Consider the following 22,143-nt stretch of genomic DNA (forward strand, 5'->3'; position numbering starts at 1 on the left):
CCTGGAGAGGAGAAGCCTTCAGGAGAACCTAATTGTGTCCCTTCCCTAAAGGGTCTCTACAAGAAAGATGAAGAGAGACTATTTACAAGGGCCAGGAGTGACAGGACAAGGGGGAATGGCTTCAAAATGAGAGTAGCTTTAGATTAGATATTAGGAAGAAATTCTTTGCTGTGAGGGTGGTGAGGCTCTGGAACAGGTTTCTCAGAGAAGTTGCGGAAGTCACATACCAGGAAGTGTTCAAGGTCAGGCTGGATGGAGCTCTGAGTAACCTGGTCTAATGGAAGGTGTCCCTGCCCATGGCACAAGGGTTGGAACTAGCGAATCTTTAAGGTCCCTTCCAAGCTGGGCCATTCTATAACAGTAAGTGAAAAGCATTCATTTTATGAGATAATACTACTTCATTACTGTAGGGATCTGAACAATTTTTGTTCAGCTATACCTGAAATAAAAACAATAAAATAAAATGACCCCCCAAAAATACATGTCTCAAAACAAACGTATGATGGTAGAAATGAATGACTGACTAACTCTTTGGGGTTGTGCTGCCTTAATGCTTGCAGTGGAACAAAGGTCTAGCTGAGGCTGCTTTAGGATCTTCTGATTTCCTCACCTGTGGAGGGACCTGCTTAGAGCTCACCATTGTTATGATCCAACTAGATGGATCTGTTAATTTTGCTGGATTGTAGTGGATATCCTACTGGACTATTTTGATGTATATTTCCTCCAAAATGTTCAGCTAAGTCTCCCTTCTGAGCTGACTGCACTAAGGAAAAACACAGGTGATGGGCAGGGCTGCAATTCACCTTTTTGGTTGGGTTTTTTTTGTGTGTGTGTTTGTTTGTTTTGCTTCGGGGTTTTTGTTTGTTTGTTTGTTTTGTTTTTTAAGAAAATCATACTTCTGACAGAAGGCATGTCACCAGCCTTCACAGTCAAGCTTGCAGATTCTTTACAAAGTAAATTTGTCTTTTACTTGCTTGTATGCTTCAGAGCCCAGCATTTTACGTTTCTGAAAGCTCAGAGCAGACTTCCCCCACTGTTTTTCTCAGGAAAGCTCAGAGGGGTCTTCTCACAGCAGAGTGGGAAGAAGCATTCCAGATTTCTAACTCCAAAGTCTATATTTAAACAACAAACAAGCAAACAAAACTCTCAGGGAGTTAATGGCTCCAGACTCTCCTAGAACATTTGCAACGTTCTCCTTGCAAGAAAACTTGACAGACTTTTAACTGAGAGCTGGGGCTGCGAAGAGCAATGCAGACAGCATTAACACACGCGTTCCCACCAAAATGCTGCAATGCTGCACAGCCCTTTGGCAAACAGAAACACAGTCAGACTCCTTCCTACAATCTACACAGATCAGTGCCTGCTCTGCACAAAAGGGTGCTCGGGGAAAGTAGGCAGTCAGATGGATTGTAGAATAGAAACATAGAATCATTTAGTTTAGAAGAGACTTCCAAGGTCATCAAGTCCAATCTTTGACTGATCCCCACCTTGTCAACTAGACCAGAGCACTGAGTGCCACTTCCAGTCATTCTCTAAACACCTCCAGAGATAGTGTTTAGGGAGGTGTTTATCCCTATCCAGAGACAGTGACTCCACCACCTCCCTGGGCAGTCCATTCCAATGTTTAACCCTTTATGAGAAGAAATTCCTCCTAATATTCAGCCTAAACCTCCCCTGGTGCAACCTGAGGCCATTTCCTCACATTCTGTCACTGGTTGCCTCGGAGAAGAGATCGACCCCCACCTGGCTACAACCTCCTTTCAGGCAGTTGTAGGGAGCAATAAAGTCCCCGTTGAGCCTCCTTTTCTCCAGGCTAAACACCCTCAGCTCTCTCAGTCTCTCTTCACATGACTTGTGCCCAAGACCCTTCCCCAGCTCATTTGCTCTTCTCTGGAAACACTCCAGCACTTTAAATTCCTTCTTGTAGTGAGGGGCCCAGAACTGGACACAGCACTCTAAGATAAGATAAAGGCAAACAAAATGACTGATGCTGAAGGATATAATCTCTTGACATTAAAAATGGGGTTTCAGGTTTGTACGAGTTTCATAGAATCACAGAAGGTTGGAGGTTTAATGGTACCACCTGGTCCAACCCCTTGCTCAACTAGGGACACTTAAAACCAGTGACTCAGATTTTCACATTTTTCACTATGGTGCCAGCAACTCAAACATTTGCATCAGAGTCGTACAGGCACTCCCATGCAGACACTCCCATTCCCTAGCACTCAGGGTAGCGAGATGCAGGTGGGAGGCCAACAAACAAGTTTGGGCTCCTGCTGGGACTCCATCCACACTCACCTGGCCTGGCTGCAAAACGCTGCCACTGCCCACCTCACACCCCCTGCCCCATCTGGAGTCTGCATGCACAGATCAATGCATCTGAGGGTACACAGTAACCCTGGAAAAGCTGTTCATAGCATTTTCTATAATGGTGTTCTCAGTCCTGGAATCAAAGGATAAACTTTTCTTCTGACTCCGAGATGCCATCAGGTGGTTTCTGACATGAGGTAATGTGAATTTATATCTGTGCAGGGTCATAACTTTAATTTACTTGGAAAGAACATTATTTGATTTTACTGGTGCACAACTTCATATAAAATTTCTATATAATTTTATAATTTACATAGTGTTTATTTATGCTATTAATATTTATGTAGTAAACAACAAATTCTATAATTTTATGTCTATATAACCAGATTGTAATATTTCATTATTTATTACACATATTCTTTATTAATGAGGATTTTAAAGAAAATTGTCTCCATTCACAAGATAAAGATTATAACAATCACTCGTAACTATTTTTAGTAGAATTGATTTGGACTTCACCGTGCAGTTTATTGCCCATGAACTATTTGCAAACTAATGACAGTTTTAAGTATGTTTAAAGAGACTGATTTGCAGGGGTTTACATTCTTACCACATCTTTTTTCAGATTCGTCTGAACCATCCGGGCAGTTCAAGACTCCATCACAAAAGAAATCATAGTTAATGCAGGTTACATTGTCATCACAGCGTTCAGCATATGGCAAACACACAGCTGGAATAACAAAGATGAGAGCAATAACAGCACAGCAGTAATGCAGTTTTGCTACAAAGGAAAATTGACTTACCTCTGGTTGCTTTACCACAAATCTAATCAACCACTCTATTGTGTTTCACAAAACTGCATTTTTAGAAGACTGAAATAAAATGTCACATACTAAAGAGATAAATTTGGCAGAGAATGGAGGAAGTTCTTGAAAGTGAAATATTTTTTGAAACTAAGCTTGAAGTAAGGTTGGAAGAAAATTTCCATTAATTCCCATCTCCTTCTTCTACACAAACTATTTTATGCAATACAATAAATTAAATTTTCCAATTTCTTATGTTTGACTAATGTGAGAAAACTGCATTTTGGTTTAAATAACAGTGAAAAATCTCTGGATTTAGTTAAATACAATTTAATTTCTTCAACATATCACAATGTTTCACTTCATCATGCTAAAGGCTCTTGCTTTTTAACCATCATGTCTTAAAAACAAGAGCCTTTAAGACTAGATTTTGAAATACCAGAATTATCAGAAATCCTATTCTTTTCAGATTTGCAAATTGAATTTATAAAAGCAAATTTCTGAAAAAAAAAACCCACCCAAAACCAAAATATAGGCAGATCCTTAAAATTGTGGATTTCGCTAATAGTGTTTTCCTAGAACATAAATGTTCATCTACCTCAAACATGCTTTTTTAGTCTTTAAATAGTTTGGTCTTAAACATCTGTCGAATTCAAGTAGGTCCTAACGTGAACAGAAACGCAGCTAAAATAACCTTTGGATAACTACTAATTTCAGAATTATTAAAATTTTAATAAATTATATGTAAACTATTTATCTAGAGCTACTCACACTGTCTCTTTCTTTAGTTCAGTAAATGCTTACAGGAAAAAGTCAAAATTTCCTACGCAAGAAGGAAAAATAGTAATTTGTAAAATTGCTTTTGCAGCCTCTAACCATTATTGCTGGATTTATTTTTCTCATAAAACTGTTAGTTCTGTAATCAGAACTGTTAGTTCTGTAATCAGATTAAGTAAATGCCTGTATGATAGCATCTCGTATGTCAGCGTAAATGACAGAGAATGAAATTGGTTTGGATGTATTGTAGCACTTCAAAACACTGAATGTTTTACAAAGACACTCTCAGTGTTAGCAATGCAAATGCTATAAAGCCAAAAATATTGCCATTTTGCATCCATTTGATAATTAAAACAAACCAAACAAACTTCAGTCAGGTGTTGGAAGTGACACAGTGCCAACGAATGAATTTTCACAGATGAGCAGAGACAAAACTGTGCATTCTAGACCCAGAACAAAAAAAAAAATCCAACCAATAACGTAGGAATATGTTTTGCACAAGCCTAACACTCAAGAAAACATTGTTTACATATGTCATGATCAATTCTGGGTTTATTCAACTCAGAAAACTAAACAGCAGTGCCACCTCCTGGATTGAAAGAAATCAGCATTTCCTACTAAAACATTTTGACTTCTGTTTTAATGGAATTACAATTTATTGCAATGTAGTTATCATACTTAACTAAATAAGGGCAGTAAACACATAAGACTGCTTATAGATGTCATATACATTTCACCATATAGTAAGGCTAGAGGACCTTTCCAAAGGTTCAGATGTCTTTGGCTTTCTGTCCATTGGTAGTCATGTGAGAGTTTGCTAAGGTTTTGTTTTGTTTGGTTTTTTTTCCCCATCAAAAAGGTAAAGAAATAATAGGAAAGAGAAAAAAGTGCAGCCAGTATGAGTGTCAACATATACATCAACATGCACAAAATATGTGGTATTTTTTAATAGAATGCAGAACCTTAGAAGTCCCCTCCCTTTGAAGAGCCCTCCTTAATCAAAGGTAAACCTGTGTTTGGAGGAATGGGATGTGAAGATTGAACGGTATGACAAGAGGCTGTACACAGTTACTTACCAGCAGCTGTTGAGGTCGTGCTTGTGGTGAGTTGTGCTGAACCTGGACAAACACAGCCTCAGGTTAGAATTCTACTTGCTCTCTGGAAACACCTCTGCAGTTTCTTGGGCAGAACTAAGCAGCAGTTAATCTGAATTTATATCTGCATTATTTGCTATATCCCCAAACCCCATCTGGGGTGATGATATAGTAACGTCTGATTGAGTGGCTTGGTCCTGAAGGTCAAGTGTCACAATAAACATAAGAAAATATGTTTTTGAGATTTAAAAGTGTATTTTAAATCTCATTCTTTTATCTCTAGTCACGTGTTTTTCAATAACTTCAAAAGACTTTTTTTTCTCCCCCATTAAAATAAGAACAATGCTTTCTTGCCTTTCCCTGGTATGTAAAAGTTCTTACCTGAAGTTGGTGTCAAGGAACTTGTAATTGGACTCGTGGGATCTGTTGAAACAAAACAAGTTATGGCAACTTTAACATTAGTTAAATTGTGTATGTGCATTTTCTTACAAATAACATTGATCAACAAATCAATTGCGAGCCTGAAATCTTTCTGTCTACTTACATATAGGCATACATACGTGCTTCTGTGTGCACATGTTCACACACAAACAAAAGCCTAGGTACTAAGTAGATTTGTATTAGTGATAGTAAACTGCAAAATAGTCTGGAAAAATGGAATGCATGTTTGTGATTGCTCCAACAGAACTTCAAACAGTGCTGTAAATAATAATCGTTAGGATACACTTGGTATGTCCATCTCCTAAATTGTCTTATTTTCTTCTCTTTGAATTTGCACGAGCTATCCTGTTTACTAATTTTACTTTCTAAATTAAGACTCAAATATGCGAGTAGGATGTCAATGCCTTCAGCTGAAAACAATCCCCATGTCACCGCAGTTAACGGACCCTGTACCTCAGTTTATAAAATGAAAGGCCAGAAGGAGTAAAGTGAGAGATGTAGTAAGGCCTTCTCTGTAGATCATCATCCATCAGTTTTGTGGGGAGAAGTTGTTGAGTGTTGGCCATCACAGATTTAATTTTTTCAGATATTCCTGCTCTCCCAGACCTATTAGTATACAAACTTGTGTGAGGATTCCCCACCAATTTTCTATCAAAACATGCTAATTTAGCAAACTCTATTGAGCTAAGCTGGGCCATTCTGTGTGAAGTGGATTATGGAGTATTCTGTGTCAGCACATTTGAGGACACAAATGGCAGAGAGAGAGGAGAGCAGGGAGGTTGCAGCTGGATGGACTGTTCTCACACAGGTATGTTCAGAGAAGGAAGCTTAATTCATACCTACACAGTAGTTTCCAAAGTGTTATGCACATATATATCTGCCTATACATTTACTATAGGATAACTATTTTGAAAGGAATTAAATGTTCAAAGACCTAAAACATGGATGCATGCCTGAGCAAGAAGTTCTAATAAAACAATTATCAGGAATCTATGACTTGAAGAGTGTTGAAAAAAAATTGGAGTTGTTACAAACATTCCCAAAAATGCATTCACAAGTTGACAGCAGCCACCATAAAAGAAAACACTGGACAGCGACAGAGGCTTCAGAGGTATAAGCACAAATTACAAATGATCTGTTGCTACAAAATATCACTAAAGTAGCATGTGAGAAGGATAAGGATGGTTTTAGGGTCAACAGAGGCATAATCCAAACATCCAGCAGATGTAAATGTACCACATATGATAAAACCTGAGTATATTATGGCGTTTGGACTAAAACAGAAAGAACAAGGGAGCAGACAATATTAACAAAACAACCTCAAGCAGACACAAGAAAAAGAGTGAAGAAATTTACACCAGGAATATTACTGCCATTCCAGCCTGGTGTGCTGACAACTCCCAGCTCCCTTCCCCCTTCCTCTGGCACCTTCCCCCATCTCCTAATTTCTTCATGAGGATGTTGAACTTAGGACAGAGGGAAGCATTGAGATAGTGTACCAGAGGAAGGGACAGATAGGAAGAAATCATATGTTAGCAGTTTTAACTGTATCTTTGGTAGTTGTACACTTTGGACTATACACATTAGTAGGCCTGTAACTAGACTAATAATTGTTTTGTTGCTATGGCTGTAATTAGACTATCAATAAATACTTGTCTCCTATATTCATAGATGCATTTCTTTAGCTCATATACACTGCAGGAAGCTCCTGGTCTGGTACCCTGCCGTGGAGAATTTCTATGTGATAATTTGTATGCAGTTTGTATGTGACACCTCTACCTGCCCTCAGTGCTACAAAGCACTTCCTGTATTATTCAGCCGTCTGGCTGACTTTTGGCAGGTTTGTGCTCACTGAATTTGTGAGACTAAGGAGTTTTGTCTGCTTCATACCTTATCATCATAAGATGTCCAGTGATAGTGAGAGTCTGTCAATCAACATTGCTCTGTAAATCATTAACCACAGCATGATAGTGTCGCCTACCTGTCGAAATCTGAGAAAACTTCAGCTTGTAACTCAGCTGGTTGAAGGAGATTCAGCTTTTGATTTGATCCACTAATTAAGCTCTTAGAGCTTCTGTACAGACTTCAGATCAGTCACTGCTTTCTCAAATTGTCAGAAACAGTGAAGGCAGCTAATTAGCACTGGATGGACCCTGGCAGTCAAGCCCCAACATCCAAGGCAGCTTTATTAAGTAATACTGGCTGAACAGCAAGTCTTATGTTCCTTCATGTTGTATTGGCAACAAAAAATAGTTCCTGTTTTATGAAAGATACTGACCTGATGAAGGTAAAGGTGTCACTGTGGTAAGATTTTCATCAGCTGTTGGAAGAAAACAAGTTCATTTTAAACTTCTATTATAGCAGGGTTTCTAGTTTTATATGACAGAAATAAAGGTAAAAAAAAAATCATCATGACTATTTCTCACTGAAAGCAGCGTCCTGCTTTCCTCCTTTTGCCTGTCTCAACCTTTTCCCAGTCTTTGCTCAAACTCCATAACCTTCCTAAGGAGGAAATGTCCTGAAAGTAAGTTGAGGTTATGAGGTTTCATGGCCACTGCAATTCCTTTGAATCCTCAATCCCTATTCATTGTATTGCATATAGAATGTCTTCATCTGGGAAATCTTTGTCTTGAGACTTTATATTCTATAGAGATTTTCAGAGCACCTGTGTCTTATAGAACAGCATTTAGAATAGATAAATGAGTTAAAATTAACCTGGGATAATTTATAAGAGAGAAAGTTGCTTTTAATCACTGTGAAAACTTATTTAAAGCAAGCCACACCTGTGTTGTAGTTCTCTCCCTCTCTGAAATAGGAATAATATTTCTCTTGCAGAACATATTGAGATACATGATGCAAAACTGCCATATATGATTATGATTATTAATTAGTTACAATTATTTTATTGAAGCACTCCTGATGGAATGGGCAGATGACATGTGAAAAGAGGCATTTTAATGATCCACAGCAGTAAAAGTTTGACTACTTCAAAGTTCATCAACGGATATAAAATCTTTTAAAAAGCTCTTAATTATTTTCTTTGGTGACATTTTTGAAGTATAATGAGCAATCACTTTCCACAGTTTTGTGCAGTTATTTAGAATAACTTCTTATATGTGGTGCAATAGTAAAGAGAATTAAAGATTCCAAGACTCTGAATTTAGCCTTTGAACAGCTGAAGTACTTAGCAAAAAATACATCTTTTAGAATAGAGACATGGTACACCAGATTCAAACTCTTAAAACACTCAGTTACTACTTAATAGTGACTCCAACAGGTCTTAAAATGTCAGCTAATCAACTTCCACTTCAAAGAATTCAAATTGTTTTTTATCCTCATACTCAGTAAAAGTCTGTTTTGAAACTTTATTGAGGTAAAAATGAAGGTTCCCATTGATCTTAATGGGCTTCCACTTAGGCTTTGATAAATTTTCTAGTACTTACATAAAATAACTATACTTGTATATGTGCAGAATTTAAACCTACCTAGTCTTTTAAGTCCTATTCCTTTTTTTTTCCTCACCTGCACTTTACCTAAGCTTTACAGGAATATGAAGCAAGTTCCCTGGTTGCACTTCTCCAGAAACCATGTTCAGCATTAGTTTGTTGTTCTTACTGACATCTTTTCAATAAATGAGTCTTCACCCTCTCTGAGTCTGAGCCCTTTCCTTATTCTTTCACAAAACAAAACTATAACTGCATTTATTTATGAAACAACATAGTTGGAGCTTAATTGCTTTAATTTGAGAGCTAAAAAAATGGCAAATATTATGCTGCATAAAAGAAATGAAATGGAGTGGTTTTCACTGGGAAATCACTGCTTTGCCCTCTACTCCTGCCTTAGTAAATGTACACGATGCTGGCACATACTTCTAATAGACAAGGTTGTAAATGATTCTCTGAGCTGTTCCTGAAAGATCTGTAACAGGGAAGGAGGGCACCCAAGAGCAAAAGGAACAATCCTTCTGCTGTTTGGGAGCCAAAGTATTCATTCATGTTACTTGTAGTCCTCAAGGATTTATGGAGTTAAAAAAACCCAAAACTTACTGATGTTACCTGTGACTTGAATGCTGTTCACATCAATTTTCAAAGTCTGGGTAGGATTAGGGTTACTTGTGTTGACACCCAAAACCAGCTCATTTTTTACTTTCTCAGCTGTTACCATCTGGGTAAAATAAAGTTTGAAGATCACAACAACACTAGCAATACAAAATAAAGAGGTTCATTAGTTATTCTAGCTAATGAAATAAATCTGCTACATGATATCATCTAGACAATATTTAATTCTAACATTGGTTCCATTTGTAAAGTCATATTGTCTTTAAGTGTTGACTTGCAAAGATGACACACAAAGAAACACCTCTTAATTATCTGGTAGGTTTGAATTTTGGAGAAACTTTGTTCTTTCTTTATCTGCACATATTTTCACTGGGGAAAAAACCTAAAAAAAAGTTTATATCAATTGCTGCACCAGACCTGAATTTGAAGAAAACTAAAGAAGTAGGTTTATTGTCACTCAACAAGTTTCCTAGTTTCAGCCCTAAAATATTGATGGTGACCTTGAAGTGTTATGAAAATTGTATACTATATTCATGTCACAAAAGTGATCCCTTCTATAAAGCAAAGACCATCTGTGGGTTCTGCATTTCTGAGGATCTCCTGTGCAATTGCCTGGATTCTCACAAGGAAACAGTAATGGCTGAAAAGAGAGATATTTTGAAATCATGGTTATACTGCATTTAACTTCTAGAGGGCCTGAGTTTTATCCAGAGTGTTTTCTGTTTGCTGCCTCCTATCCATTCTGGACACTATTATGAAGTTTTATATCTGTAGCTAGAGTAAGGTAATGCCAAAGTATGATACTTGCCAAAGTTTTTCTCCTTTTACTTAAACTTAGGTGCAAACTTTTTTATTCTTAAGCACTTATACTACCCATTTGCAAGTGACTCAGTAGTGCTCTTTATAAGGAGTGATTAATCCTGTCATTTTGCTGAGCGTAGTTTGTAGTTTGTAACATGTGGAAAAACTCCCCTCTTGCATATTTCTGATAACCTCTAGGCCATGCTGAGCAAACAAAAGCTTTTATTGCTATCCTTGTGACTCAGCAGAGTTTCAAGGGTGACATAACAAACAGATTGCCTAAAGGGGTAAACACTTTTTAAATGAGAAGAAAATAATTTCTGAGACAAAGTACTATTCAAAGCAGAAATGAAGGCAGATCCTTACTGATATATTAAAAGCCAGATCCAACTTTCACTAACATCAAATTTTCTGTGACTTCTGTAATTTTTGTGTCAAGATACAGGAGTGGAATTGTTATTGCCAAATACAACTATTTACCACACAGACACATAGATTTCCATCGATGGAAAGAAATAAGCTGTTCTTTAGCATAACTGGTCTCCTCCTAAAAAAGGCATCTAAATTGACCAGGTGAGAAAACTAAAAACCTATCACATACAAAGACAATCTTGAGCAACCAGCTCAGAGATGTCTTCATCTCTGATGCCCAAATTTTGACGAGAATAGCCCCTTTCTATGTGCGGAAACTAAATTGTGCTGACTGGATCTACCTTCACAAGGACAAAAACCTGGAAGTGGCCTCCTACTGTGTACTCCATTCCCTTAAAGCTATAAAATTCTCCATGAAGTGATCATACTCCACCTAATTAGGATTATATCCTCACTATTCCAATCAAAAGATTGTTCTAATTAAAATATAATTCCTATTACTTACAGGTATTCATGGTTGGTTAATATCCTAAAACACTTTTTTCTTATTTAAGCATGGTCATTCAAATAAACTATCTTCTCTACATATTTATCAACTTTATATATTAACAGCAAACACTGATACCACAAGCACACCTGTTATCACAGAACTGCATCACCTGTTGTCATGTAATCTGCACTTTGTGGTCTTACCTATGAGACAGCTAATGATATCATTCATTTCTCAAGATCTTTCAGTTCTATTGTGTCTTAATCTTTTGCCCTTAATCAGTGTGTCATCGGACCTTTCTCTATTTAAAACTTGAGTTAGTAGTAATAACATGAGATCTGCCCCCCAGTTACAGAAGCATTCCACAAGCAAGCTCAGCACAAAATGATATCCTTTCCCTTCCAGATAGTTTCTTATCTACTTGACTGTGACATTTCCATTTCTCCTTCTAAATCAACAGTTCCAGGGACTATTACTTTTTTTTTTTTTTTCACTTCTAATCCTAAGGGATGTTTTTGAAGGAAATATGTGTCTTGAAGCTTCATTCTCTTTAGAGATCCTCATGCAATCTGTAAAGATGGTTTTTTTTTCATCTATTCGCTGTCCACAGAAGAACTGTCTAAATCAATAGCATCATTGTCTCCTGCCCATATTTTAAGTAAACTTTGTCATATGCAATTACCCAGTCTCTGACTTCTCAAATCTTTTCAGGCCATCTTCAGACTTCCTGTAGAAAAAAAAAAGCAACAATAAAAAAACCCAAAATACAAAAGCATGTTTCCCCTTGATTTTATAATGTGGATAGGATGAAAGCATGTTCTGAAATTGTTTAATAATGGAAGACAGTATTACATGTGTTTTGCTGAATCAGGACCTTACTAAGAATAGTGCAGATGGAATTAACATTGCAGAACTCACTGCAATGAGGGACTTTTTTGTCAGTTGGCCTTCAGTAGGACAATCAACATAGTAGAAGATTGAAAATGAGATCAAACAAGCTTTACTAAATGAAGCAGGTCTTCCTGTACATATTTTATGGAATCTTTAGGACACACAGGGTGCAGCTTTGCCTGGTGCCAAATGACAGTCTCACTTGCTAACAACCTAAGGAATATGACATACGTGGATCCATGTCCATAGGGACACATGAGTCTATTTCCATACATTTCAGCTTATGCCAGAAGATCTCTAACCTGAAATTTCTTCTGGATGGCAAGGACCAGGAACCCTGCAAACACAGCAGCTTGGGAAAAAATAATTTAGCAGTTCTTTAAGATATAGAATTTTTTGAGTTGATCTTAGGGCTCAGCCTTACTGGTTTGGTCAAGGTACAGACACACAGGAGTCTGAGAAGGAAGTTTGCCTAACTAAGCACATTGCTGTCAAACTTACCAGAGTAGCACTTGGAAGATGGAAGATGTGGAAAGAATAATATGGAATGTTTCCAAGGATGTCTTGAAAAGCAAGGCATTGATAAGTTTCTCCTGAGAGAAACAGCTAAGCGAGGAGTTTAGTAATTTATTTTCAAAGTTTAATTAAGCTGTACCTACTTGAACTGGGAAATGTCACATCTCCCAAATGTGTTCTTCAGATCACTTTCTTGAAAGACCTTTAGTACCTATAGCAAAATAAGAAATCTTGAACCAATACAGCATTTAAAAATACACCCAGTCAAATACTATATTTATGGTTTTAGTACTAAATCATTTTTTTCTACACTACAGAAGCAAAGCTTTTTTTTGACAATTGACTGATTTTCACAGATAAGGAATATATTGAGTTCTGACCAGGCTTAGGACCTGAAATAACTCTTCTAGGAGAGAGGAAAGAGCCATCAACAGCAGCTCATGTTAGAGAATTAATGTACCTACAGATACTCTTGAATTAAATTGAGATTGATAGGTTCTTACCAATTGTTCAACATCAAAGGCAAGGACTTTGAAATCAGCTGATGAACTGTTTTGCAAAGCAGGAATGAATGATGTTCCAGAGATTATTTTAAATATTCCCATGTAGCCATGACTATTCACATCTGCTTCAGCTAGATAATGAAAAATAAAATTCAGTATTTTGAATTATGTGGAAAAAAAATTGAAAAAATTGCATTAGATTTCATTCTACACATGACTTCTAGATTTTCATTTTACTTTGGAATCAGAGATGTTTTTCCTAGTGCTGGTTTCAAAAAAGTAAGAACATTTTTCAATGCTTACAATAGTTAAAACTGTAAACTTATTTTTGGAAATACTATTTGTCTTTGGTTCTCATTACTTTAAATTCTGTTTCAAATGCTGTTCTCCACCAACACTGTGAATGGATGAAAGGGACTGGTATGCCCAGTTATGTCTAACAAAAGCAATAAAGATATGTGGGGAGAATAATAGTGAATTATGAGGTTTTGATGTGTTCTGAATTAAAAAAAATATTTTGAGTTACTGCCTCACACTTTCAGTATTAGCACTGTACACTTTTTATATGTGTTTTTGATGACAGAACTGGAAACACCAGTGTCAGACCAGCTAAACCATTTTTGATCCAAACTTTCTTACCAGCACATACAGGAAATTCTGGGAGGATTTATAAGGAAACTAGATAACTGGTCCTTACTGCAAATTTGATCTAGATTTTAATATGTTACAGCATATGAGGTATCCATAAAACAATTTATTATACATTAAAAATATTTCCTCCCTGTGTGAAACACTGGAAATTTTCAGAAAAGACTTGTATTAATGTGGTTGACTGATAGGAAATGCCTTTTGCTTACCAGTTAGAATTCCAATGGTATTTTTAGGTTGCTTGAAGGCATTAACACCCCAAACAAGTTTTAAGACACAAGCAGATAAGCAATAAATACTACAATTAACAGCTTTTGTTGGAAACACAGCTCAGTGACACCAATTTAATATCAACTAACAACAGCAGACTACTTTTAGCTTCTTTGAAAGCCATTTATCCTTACAACAATTGCAAATCTGTTTAGCAAATGTTTCTAAATAGTAAAGGCTCTTTTTATTATATATATAAAATATATTTTTTTAAAAAATGTTTTATAATTATTATTTGTACGTGAACAAATTCTGACCTATTCATCTTCTAAAACCACAGCCATTAATTTAAAACCTGTCTCTAGATGAAATAATACACCATTTTGTACTACAGGAATTTGATAGAATTCTGGTGAGAGGGTAAGAAAGTCAGTAGAGGGAACAACTTTTAAAATCTGTAAAGAAAAACAATAGCAACTAGAGAAATGAACATGATATTCTACAAAAGAGATGTTTTGGGGTTTTTTTAACACACTTAAAAATTTAGTCCTCATAGGCTTTAGTATATTTTTTCATCTACAAAGGTCACTGTGATACTCTCTCCAGGAACTCCCTATCTCTCCTGTACTGTGGAGCCCGGAACTGGACACACTACTACAAGTGTGGCCTTACCAGGGCACAGTTAATATATATCCACAAGACCTCTTAAACAAAATTTCAGTTCCATTTGAAAATCCTCCTACATCAACATTTTAATTTAGTTTACTTTGAGTATCGGTAACTTTATTCTATCACATTTTGAGAATTAGCTGAAGATTAAAAATGACTTTATGTTAATTATACACAAGGCTGGCAGCTGACTGTCTAATGCAGGATCTCTCTCACACCAATACATTACTTTAAAATATATATATTTTTTAAAAATAAAAATGAAACAATTCCAAGAGATAGGGAACACTTAAGGACTTCAGTGGATTATCAATGTCTTCTGATTCAAACTTCATACATGGAGAAAAACCCTAAATATTTACAGTTTTCTATATTATCTTCTCTAGTTCATAAAGATGGTTGAATTATCAAAATTTTATAGCTTGGATTGCATTTCAGGGACCTCTCCCGAAGCCTGAATCATGAAAATTATTTTCTATGACTTCAGAACATGATTCAAGAGCTTGTTTTTTTTCCCCTATTTTGTTGACATCAATTTTCAGGGGAGGAGAGGAGGAAAACACACATAAACCCCATAAAACACCACTTCTCCCTCACCAGCATTAAAAGCATAACACGAAATAAGAAATACAATTACAATGGAAACACCACTGGCTTCACAGTTTGAACACCTACTGAAGAACTCCTGAAGGTAATTAGCTAAAGGTTGGCTACTCACCCTGTTCCAGCTCCTGGACTGATAACCAAGAAAGTGCAAGCAGTCCAACAGAAACACACAAAAAAACTGCAATCAGAGAAGCAAACAAAATCTCATAGTTACTAACAGGAACATATTTCTTATCAGATGATTTTTTCTGCTTCATTTCTGTCTTGAAACTTGTGTGAATTAAGGACTGACAAAAGACACAGCCTGAAAAGAAGGGTAGTGATCCACACTGAACAGGTCCACAATATGAACAGATATTTATAGGACACGGTCATAAATTAATTACACCGTAAAACTTTGTTGACATACGTTTTTACAGCTTTCCCAAGCAGTTATATTCGTGCACAAGATAAGTACATAGGAAGGAAAAAAAAAAACCCTTCAGAAAGAAAGCATTGAAGATTATGTCTCGGATAAAGAACAGGCAAAACCATAGAAGTGTAAGGTCGGTCACTGGATTTGCACTATTTCTTGTCATTTGATATTTTTAAGACACAATATAAAATATTGCTGTCAGATTTACTGCTTATACAGGTTGTTTTTCTTAATTCTTCACAAGTGCAATTATGAGGACAAGAGTGAAAGCCGTATCTTTCCTTATTCTGGTTAAAAAGTTCCTTTAAAAGTAATTTTATTTATATAGGAAATGCTGGGAAATGAGTTGTTTAGTAATGTGCCATAGTTCAGCAACATGTTCAGCACTGAATAGTAATTCAGCAGCACAAATTTAATCTGTGTAAGGCATGGTTCTTTGACCACTTAGCTGGAGAGCTAACCAGAGAAGACATTATGAAATGCATGCTTGTTTTGTATTTTCTTGCCAGGCATAAATGTGCCATGGGATGCAAGTCCTCCATAAAGTTAGAGCATTGTGGATGGCCAGTGCTGCATCTTTAATAAAGCAATATTAAATTAAACAGGCAGTGTACCAACCAGTCCAAAACATTTGGTTATAAGTTTAATCTATCAAAACTTTTGAGCTCCAGAAAAATAAAGTCATACTGACTTTATGTTTTGTGCTCTGTGAGCTACTGATGTTGGTTCCAGATCAGAGGTCTTAAGTCCAGACTTATGATGCAAATTTCTTCAGCACTCCTTTTCGTACTTGAGAATTTGAGCAAACCAGCCATATTCCTGCCTGTCAATGAAGAGGGAAACTTGTCTAAGTCAATCTTTGGAGGAAAGAAGCTCTACCTATCTGTAAATTGACAGAAATGGAGATAATATAAATTGGGAAGAAATTAGAAAGTCTTGAAATTATGTCATCTGAGATGACATAGCAGTTCTCTTCCTAGTCTTAGAGAACTGGGGTATTTGAAAGGATCTGCAACACAACTGATTGGATTTAAAGCATTCTAAACCACAATCAAGATCTTGACCTGACAGTAGGATCTTAATTTATTGTTGTAAGACAATGAAAGAAATATGGTAATATTTCCCATTACTAAAAATAAAAGATGACTTACTTAAACTCAAAGTTTTTAAAACCAAATTCAGGGCAGCTAAATCATATTGCCCTTTCAGAGCAAGAGCTCTGTATCCTCAGTCTGTATCCTGCAAAGGATGAGATCTTTGAGTCATCAGGTGACATAGGGTAAGAATTGCTTTTGTATATTGTGTATGACACACACACATATATATAATATAAATGTGTGTGTGTAGATATATATGTATACTTATGAGTGGATTAAATTTGTGCACTGAAGGCTGCTGAACTGTGGCACAGTAGTGTCCCTAACTGAGTTTTCAGCAATAATTTTAATAATCTTCATTACAAGGGGTTTAAGTTTCTATACTTTTCTGAATATTGGATCTATCACACAGGTTCAGGATGCCTCTAAATAGCTCAGTTGTACGTGTCAGAGTTATGCAATAACAGTACCCAAGCTGGAGCAGGGGAAGAATGTGAAAAGGAGGGAGTGGCAGAGAAGCTGTTATGGACTGACCACAACCCCCAGTCCCCATCCCCCTGCAACACTTGGGGGTGGCAATAAATTAAATTACTTTTCCCCAAGCTAAGTGTGTTTTACCTGTGATGGTAATCAGTGAGTGACCTCCCCATCTTCATCTTGATCCAGGATATTTTCTCTCCTCTCCTGCACTGTTGCAAAAGTGGTTGGGTGGGCGTATGGCAGCCAGTCAACATTAACTCACTGCAGTTGTCTGTGCTGCATGAAATAATACCAGTTTATTCCTGTTTTATTCCTAATCAGACCTTTTTTTATCATAAATCTTATGAGTTTTGTGCAGATGGACTTTGGACTCCTCTGTCATATTTTGCATAATTTAACTGTTTGTATCATTGGCATGGTATATCACCAGTAAAACATAAAAACTATTACCCAAAGATGACACTGCATTTTAAATTCTGAATTTATGCCCTAATGGTGAAATGATTAAGTGGAGAAGTAAATCTGTGGCCATTTACAGTTCACACACATTGATTACAGTCTGGCTGAGGACATGGATACTCTCAGGCTGGAGTTGTGACTAGCTGTGACTCCTGCAAATGAACTCATTTGCTAAACATTCTAGCTGGTGATAAGGTCATGGTAGCAATAATTAATAGGCAAGCCCTGGACTCTGAGCTGATAGTAAGTAAAACTGAGATCTTTCATTAATTTTTTTGTAACCTGCACTAGTGTGATATGGTTGTAAAAGAGTGCAGGAACTCATGATTTCACATTTCATTTCTAAACCTTCAAAATGAGGGGGACAGACTTCAGAAGTGTGCCAATCCCAACTTACCATCAGTCAGGAGTCACAGAAGCAAGGCAGTTTATGCTGGAAGGGACCTATGATGGTCATCTGGTCCAACCTCCTGCTCAAGCCAAATTAGATCAGGCTGTTCAGGACCATGTCCAGGCAAGATCTGAATACCTTCAAGGTGGAAGACCACAAAAACATGTGGAAAAACTACCTGTGCCAGCACTGACTACCTGCACAGTGATTCCCACCTGCTCCCTACCCCTGGTATCTCACTGAAATGTCAATTGGTGTAATTTGTGTTCATTGCCTCTTGGGCTTTCACTTTGCAATTCTGAGAAGAGTCCATCTCTGTCTTCTCTGCAATCATCCCTTAGGTATCTGAAGGCAGCAATTAGACACTCCAATCAGCACATTAGCCCCAGCCAGTACTGCTGTATCGGGTTATTCCATCCCAGATTCTGGACTTTCCACTTCTTGAACTTGGTTGAACATTATGAGGTTTCTGCCAGGCCATTTCTATGCCTCTTAATGACAAGTACACCCCGTAACTGCAGACTTCCCTCTAGCCATGGACTTCACTTGTTTCTACTTTTATTCCTCCTTTAATTACTTGTTTTCTTGTAAATTCCCCCACAGGCTTAGTTTTATATTTTTTTTTATCTTTATCATAATTCTAAAGTTTATTTTTCACTTTAATTTCCTCTACGAACTAATAGGACTCTTGTAAGTTGGATTTGGTTGACTTGCTACATGTCTAAGCTGATGAAATGGTATGATCCATTCAGGAACAGAGGGAGCATTAACCACTTACTACCAAATTATTACCATCTACTGCAAGTTGTGAGTATTCACAGGTCATGAACAGCCTGTACTGAAGAAATTAATCACTGTAGGAAATAATGTAAAATTCAAAACAACAAACCAGATTATTCAGTTCTATTGGAAAACAAACTGCAAATAGGAAACTAATGAAATCAGTTGCATATTTCCTAAACTCTAGTTTTATGACACCATTTGTAAACTATATGATAAAACAATATAAGATGATTTTAAAATACTTTGAATGGTACAAAGGCAAATACACTATTAATTTATTAAACACCAGAGAAATATCACAACTTACTTAATATTGATAATTGCTTTTAAAAAAAATTGTTACTATAGTCATACTAGTGAAACATCAAGTTAAGTAGTTTTTAAAGAAATAGGCCATTGCCATGGTAGAAATCTAACAGATTCACAATTCAGGTAATTTATATTTCTTCCACATCTGCAGCTCCACAGGTTTTATAGCCTTATTGGGCTGTTTTTATTTTCTTGTTCAATCAGTCTCCAGCACAGGGTGAAAAGATTGCTGACACAGGAAGGAGGGAATGTTGTGTTCAGATAATTCCTCTAATACCCAGTCTATCACAAACACACTTTAAGCCTGACATTCTATTAATAGCTAGCTATCTGTGGGGAAATGCTTTGGTTACCCCCTCCCCAGACTTGCCCTCCTCTATCAAAATGAAATGAAAATCAGCTTTCTTATGGCAGCTGTTTTGAGATGTCTAAGTGCTTTGGACATTTTGCTTCCAGAGAGGGAGGCAGAAAGGATCTGCAGTGAAAATGCAGAAACAGACTAAGCTTATTTTTAATACCATGTCAGAAGGAGAGGTTTCAAAAGGAGATCATACAGAAACGCAACTTCTTGGTGATCAACAAAACACAAAATCATAGAATAGCCTGAGTTGGAAGGTATCTTAAAGATCATCCAGTTCCAACCCTCCTGCTGTGGGCAGGGACACCTTCTACTACAACAGGTTGCTCAGAGCTCCATCCAACCTGGCCTTGAACATTAGCAGGGATGGGAACTTCTCTGGGAAACCTGTGCCTTACCACCCTCACAGGAAAGAATTTCCTCCTAAAATCTGACCTAAAGCTACTGTCTTTCAGTTTGAAGCCATTCCCCTTGTCCTACCAGTCCAGGCCTCTGCAAAAAGTATCTCTCCATCTTTCCTGTCAGCTCCCTTCAGGTTGTGACCTTCCTGTGACCAGGAAGGTCACAATTAGGTCACTTTTCTAGGCTGAACAATCCCAATTATCTCAGCCTTTCCTTGCAGGAGAGGTGCTCCATCCCTCTAATCAACTTGGTGGCCTCCTCTAAATTCAGTCCTTCCTGTGCTGGGGACCCCAGAGCTGGAGGCAGTAATATCACCTTAAAAAAAGAAAAACAAAAGAGAGTGAAAAAGATATGTGGTAGTGATCATCCAGCTGTCAAAGTTTATATGAAATTAAAATGTGGCTCTCATTTACCAAATATGTTGTGACAATTTTTAGTAGTTAAAAATATATGATTCCTTGTGTAATCCACTATTTAATGTTGTTTGAACTATGAATGATGTAATATACATCACTAAGGTTCTATCCTCTCTTCAAACATATTCTCATGCATATTTGACCCAACAGGGTGTAGTCATGGCAGCAAAGGATTACATAGTCTTTGTACACACCCTATTTTCACCTACTTTCAGGATAATCCAACTTGGAGAACTTGCTGAATCTTCAGTTTTCTAGGATGGTATTTCTTGCCCTGAGATTCTTAGATAAAATCATAACATTTTGAAAGTGCATACAGTATTAAAGGTATCAGCAATGAGTAATATTCTTTTCTTTAAACTGGACTAGAGATGAGGGGAAAACTGTGCTTTAGAACACAAAAATATTGAATTTGGAAATACCTGTGTTTTAATCAAGTGAAAGTTAGGAAGGAACATAATCTCCCTCTTCCCCCTGAAGCCATATGGTTTGAGATAATTAAAAAACCAACTAACCAACCCAAGCTGTCCAAAACCAAACTAAAAAAACAAGCTGCCTTTAGGGTCATGTAACAAGTATAAGTGCTTGGAGGTCTAGGTCATGTAGGTCTTCATTTGGCTAAGGTGTGTTGAAGGCGGGAAGATAGAGAAGGGAACTGGAGTCTGCCTCCAGTCCCTAAACATTCCCATAATCCTGGGTCTAAGTATGTATTGAGATAACAATTGTTGAAAACTGAGTTCGTGTCTGGGAGGTCTCATCTCGTTGCAGGATTTACTGGGAGTGGGAAGATCTGCTCATGGAGTCATCTGAAAAGGGTGTTTGTTCTAAGACACTACTCCAAGAACTTTCACATGCACACCTGACAAGAAATTGGTTTCCTAGAGGTGATCTCTAAACAGATGGGATGTTTAATGTGCAAATTAACATAGTAATTGGTATGTGAATGCAATTAAGTAATGATATATTTACTTTGTATGGCAGACCATACTGAAACTCTGACAAAGGGCTCTGAGAAGTTTCAGATTCTTATCACATGAGCTAATGTCTATGCTGGTTTGTGCATTCACAATTTAAATTCTGACTCCCAATAAGCCTATACCAAAAAGGAAAAAAAAAGTATAAAACCACAACAGATTTTATACATCCCTTGAAGAGTGTTCAGAAACAGGGATTGACCTGTTCAATGAAATGATCCAAATAGATTTCCAGGAACTAATCTATCTTCATGTTAGCTGATCCATATCAGGAAATTAATTAAAAATGCACTGCTGTCATTAGCAATAATTCTTCAGAGAGTCTTGATAAAAAATAAAAAAATTTGCATAGAAAGTAAAGGTGGAATATATTACCTTTCCCACAATTTGGAGCAAAACTTCTTTTAAAAACAAACAACAACAACAAAAAGACCCTACCCCAAAAAAGCAAACCCAGCACCAACAAAGTCAAAACATTCCTTGTTTAAGCACATCCCAAAAGATCTTACAGGACAGCAATGAGGTTCTTTCCTGGATTAATCAATTACTTGTCTGATTTTGCATAGTGGCAGCTTAACATTCCTTTACTTTTTCCTTCTGTTCCCAACACAGAATCGAAGAATCCTATTTTAAGCTAGAATCAGAGAGTTCTGTTTCTGAATAGATTACAATAAAAAGAGGGGCAAATTAAGAATATCCAGAAAGGAGTTCTGTGGTGAATTCAGTTTGCTTCAGCTGAAGTGATCACAGAGCCAGCAGCTAGCAATGAATATTGAGGAGGACTTTCACCTAACTTTAAAAAACTCTTGGGGGGGGGGGTAGGAGTTTTCTTCTGGAGGCAATCAATCCTTCTTCATAGACTAAAGAAAC

At 36.9% G+C, this 22,143-nt stretch overlaps 1 protein-coding gene across 3 annotated transcripts in view; it reads right to left on the minus strand.

Annotated features, from left to right (window-relative positions):
* TMPRSS15 (transmembrane serine protease 15) overlaps positions 1–15,532 on the minus strand; it is a 54,167-nt gene extending 38,635 nt beyond the window's left edge. Inside the window, exons 1-9 of one of the 3 annotated variants that reach the window (XM_064643999.1) lie at positions 15,302–15,532; positions 13,057–13,187; positions 12,697–12,764; positions 11,829–11,873; positions 9,481–9,623; positions 7,704–7,745; positions 5,366–5,407; positions 4,967–5,008; positions 2,921–3,040 (exon numbers count right to left, since the gene is read on the minus strand). In XM_064643999.1, coding sequence (XP_064500069.1) covers positions 2,921–3,040; positions 4,967–5,008; positions 5,366–5,407; positions 7,704–7,745; positions 9,481–9,623; positions 11,829–11,873; positions 12,697–12,764; positions 13,057–13,187; positions 15,302–15,446 — 778 coding nt within the window. In that variant the 5' untranslated portion in view covers positions 15,447–15,532. Of the gene's footprint in view, positions 1–2,920; positions 3,041–4,966; positions 5,009–5,365; positions 5,408–7,703; positions 7,746–9,471; positions 9,624–11,828; positions 11,874–12,696; positions 12,765–13,056; positions 13,188–15,301 lie in introns of all 3 variants that reach the window. The other 2 variants (XM_064643998.1, XM_064644000.1) reach the window with 2 other exon arrangements.
* Positions 15,533–22,143: the final 6,611 nt, after the last annotated feature.

This window comes from Pseudopipra pipra, chromosome 2 (genome assembly GCF_036250125.1).
Source record: "Pseudopipra pipra isolate bDixPip1 chromosome 2, bDixPip1.hap1, whole genome shotgun sequence".
NCBI lineage: Eukaryota > Metazoa > Chordata > Aves > Passeriformes > Pipridae > Pseudopipra > Pseudopipra pipra.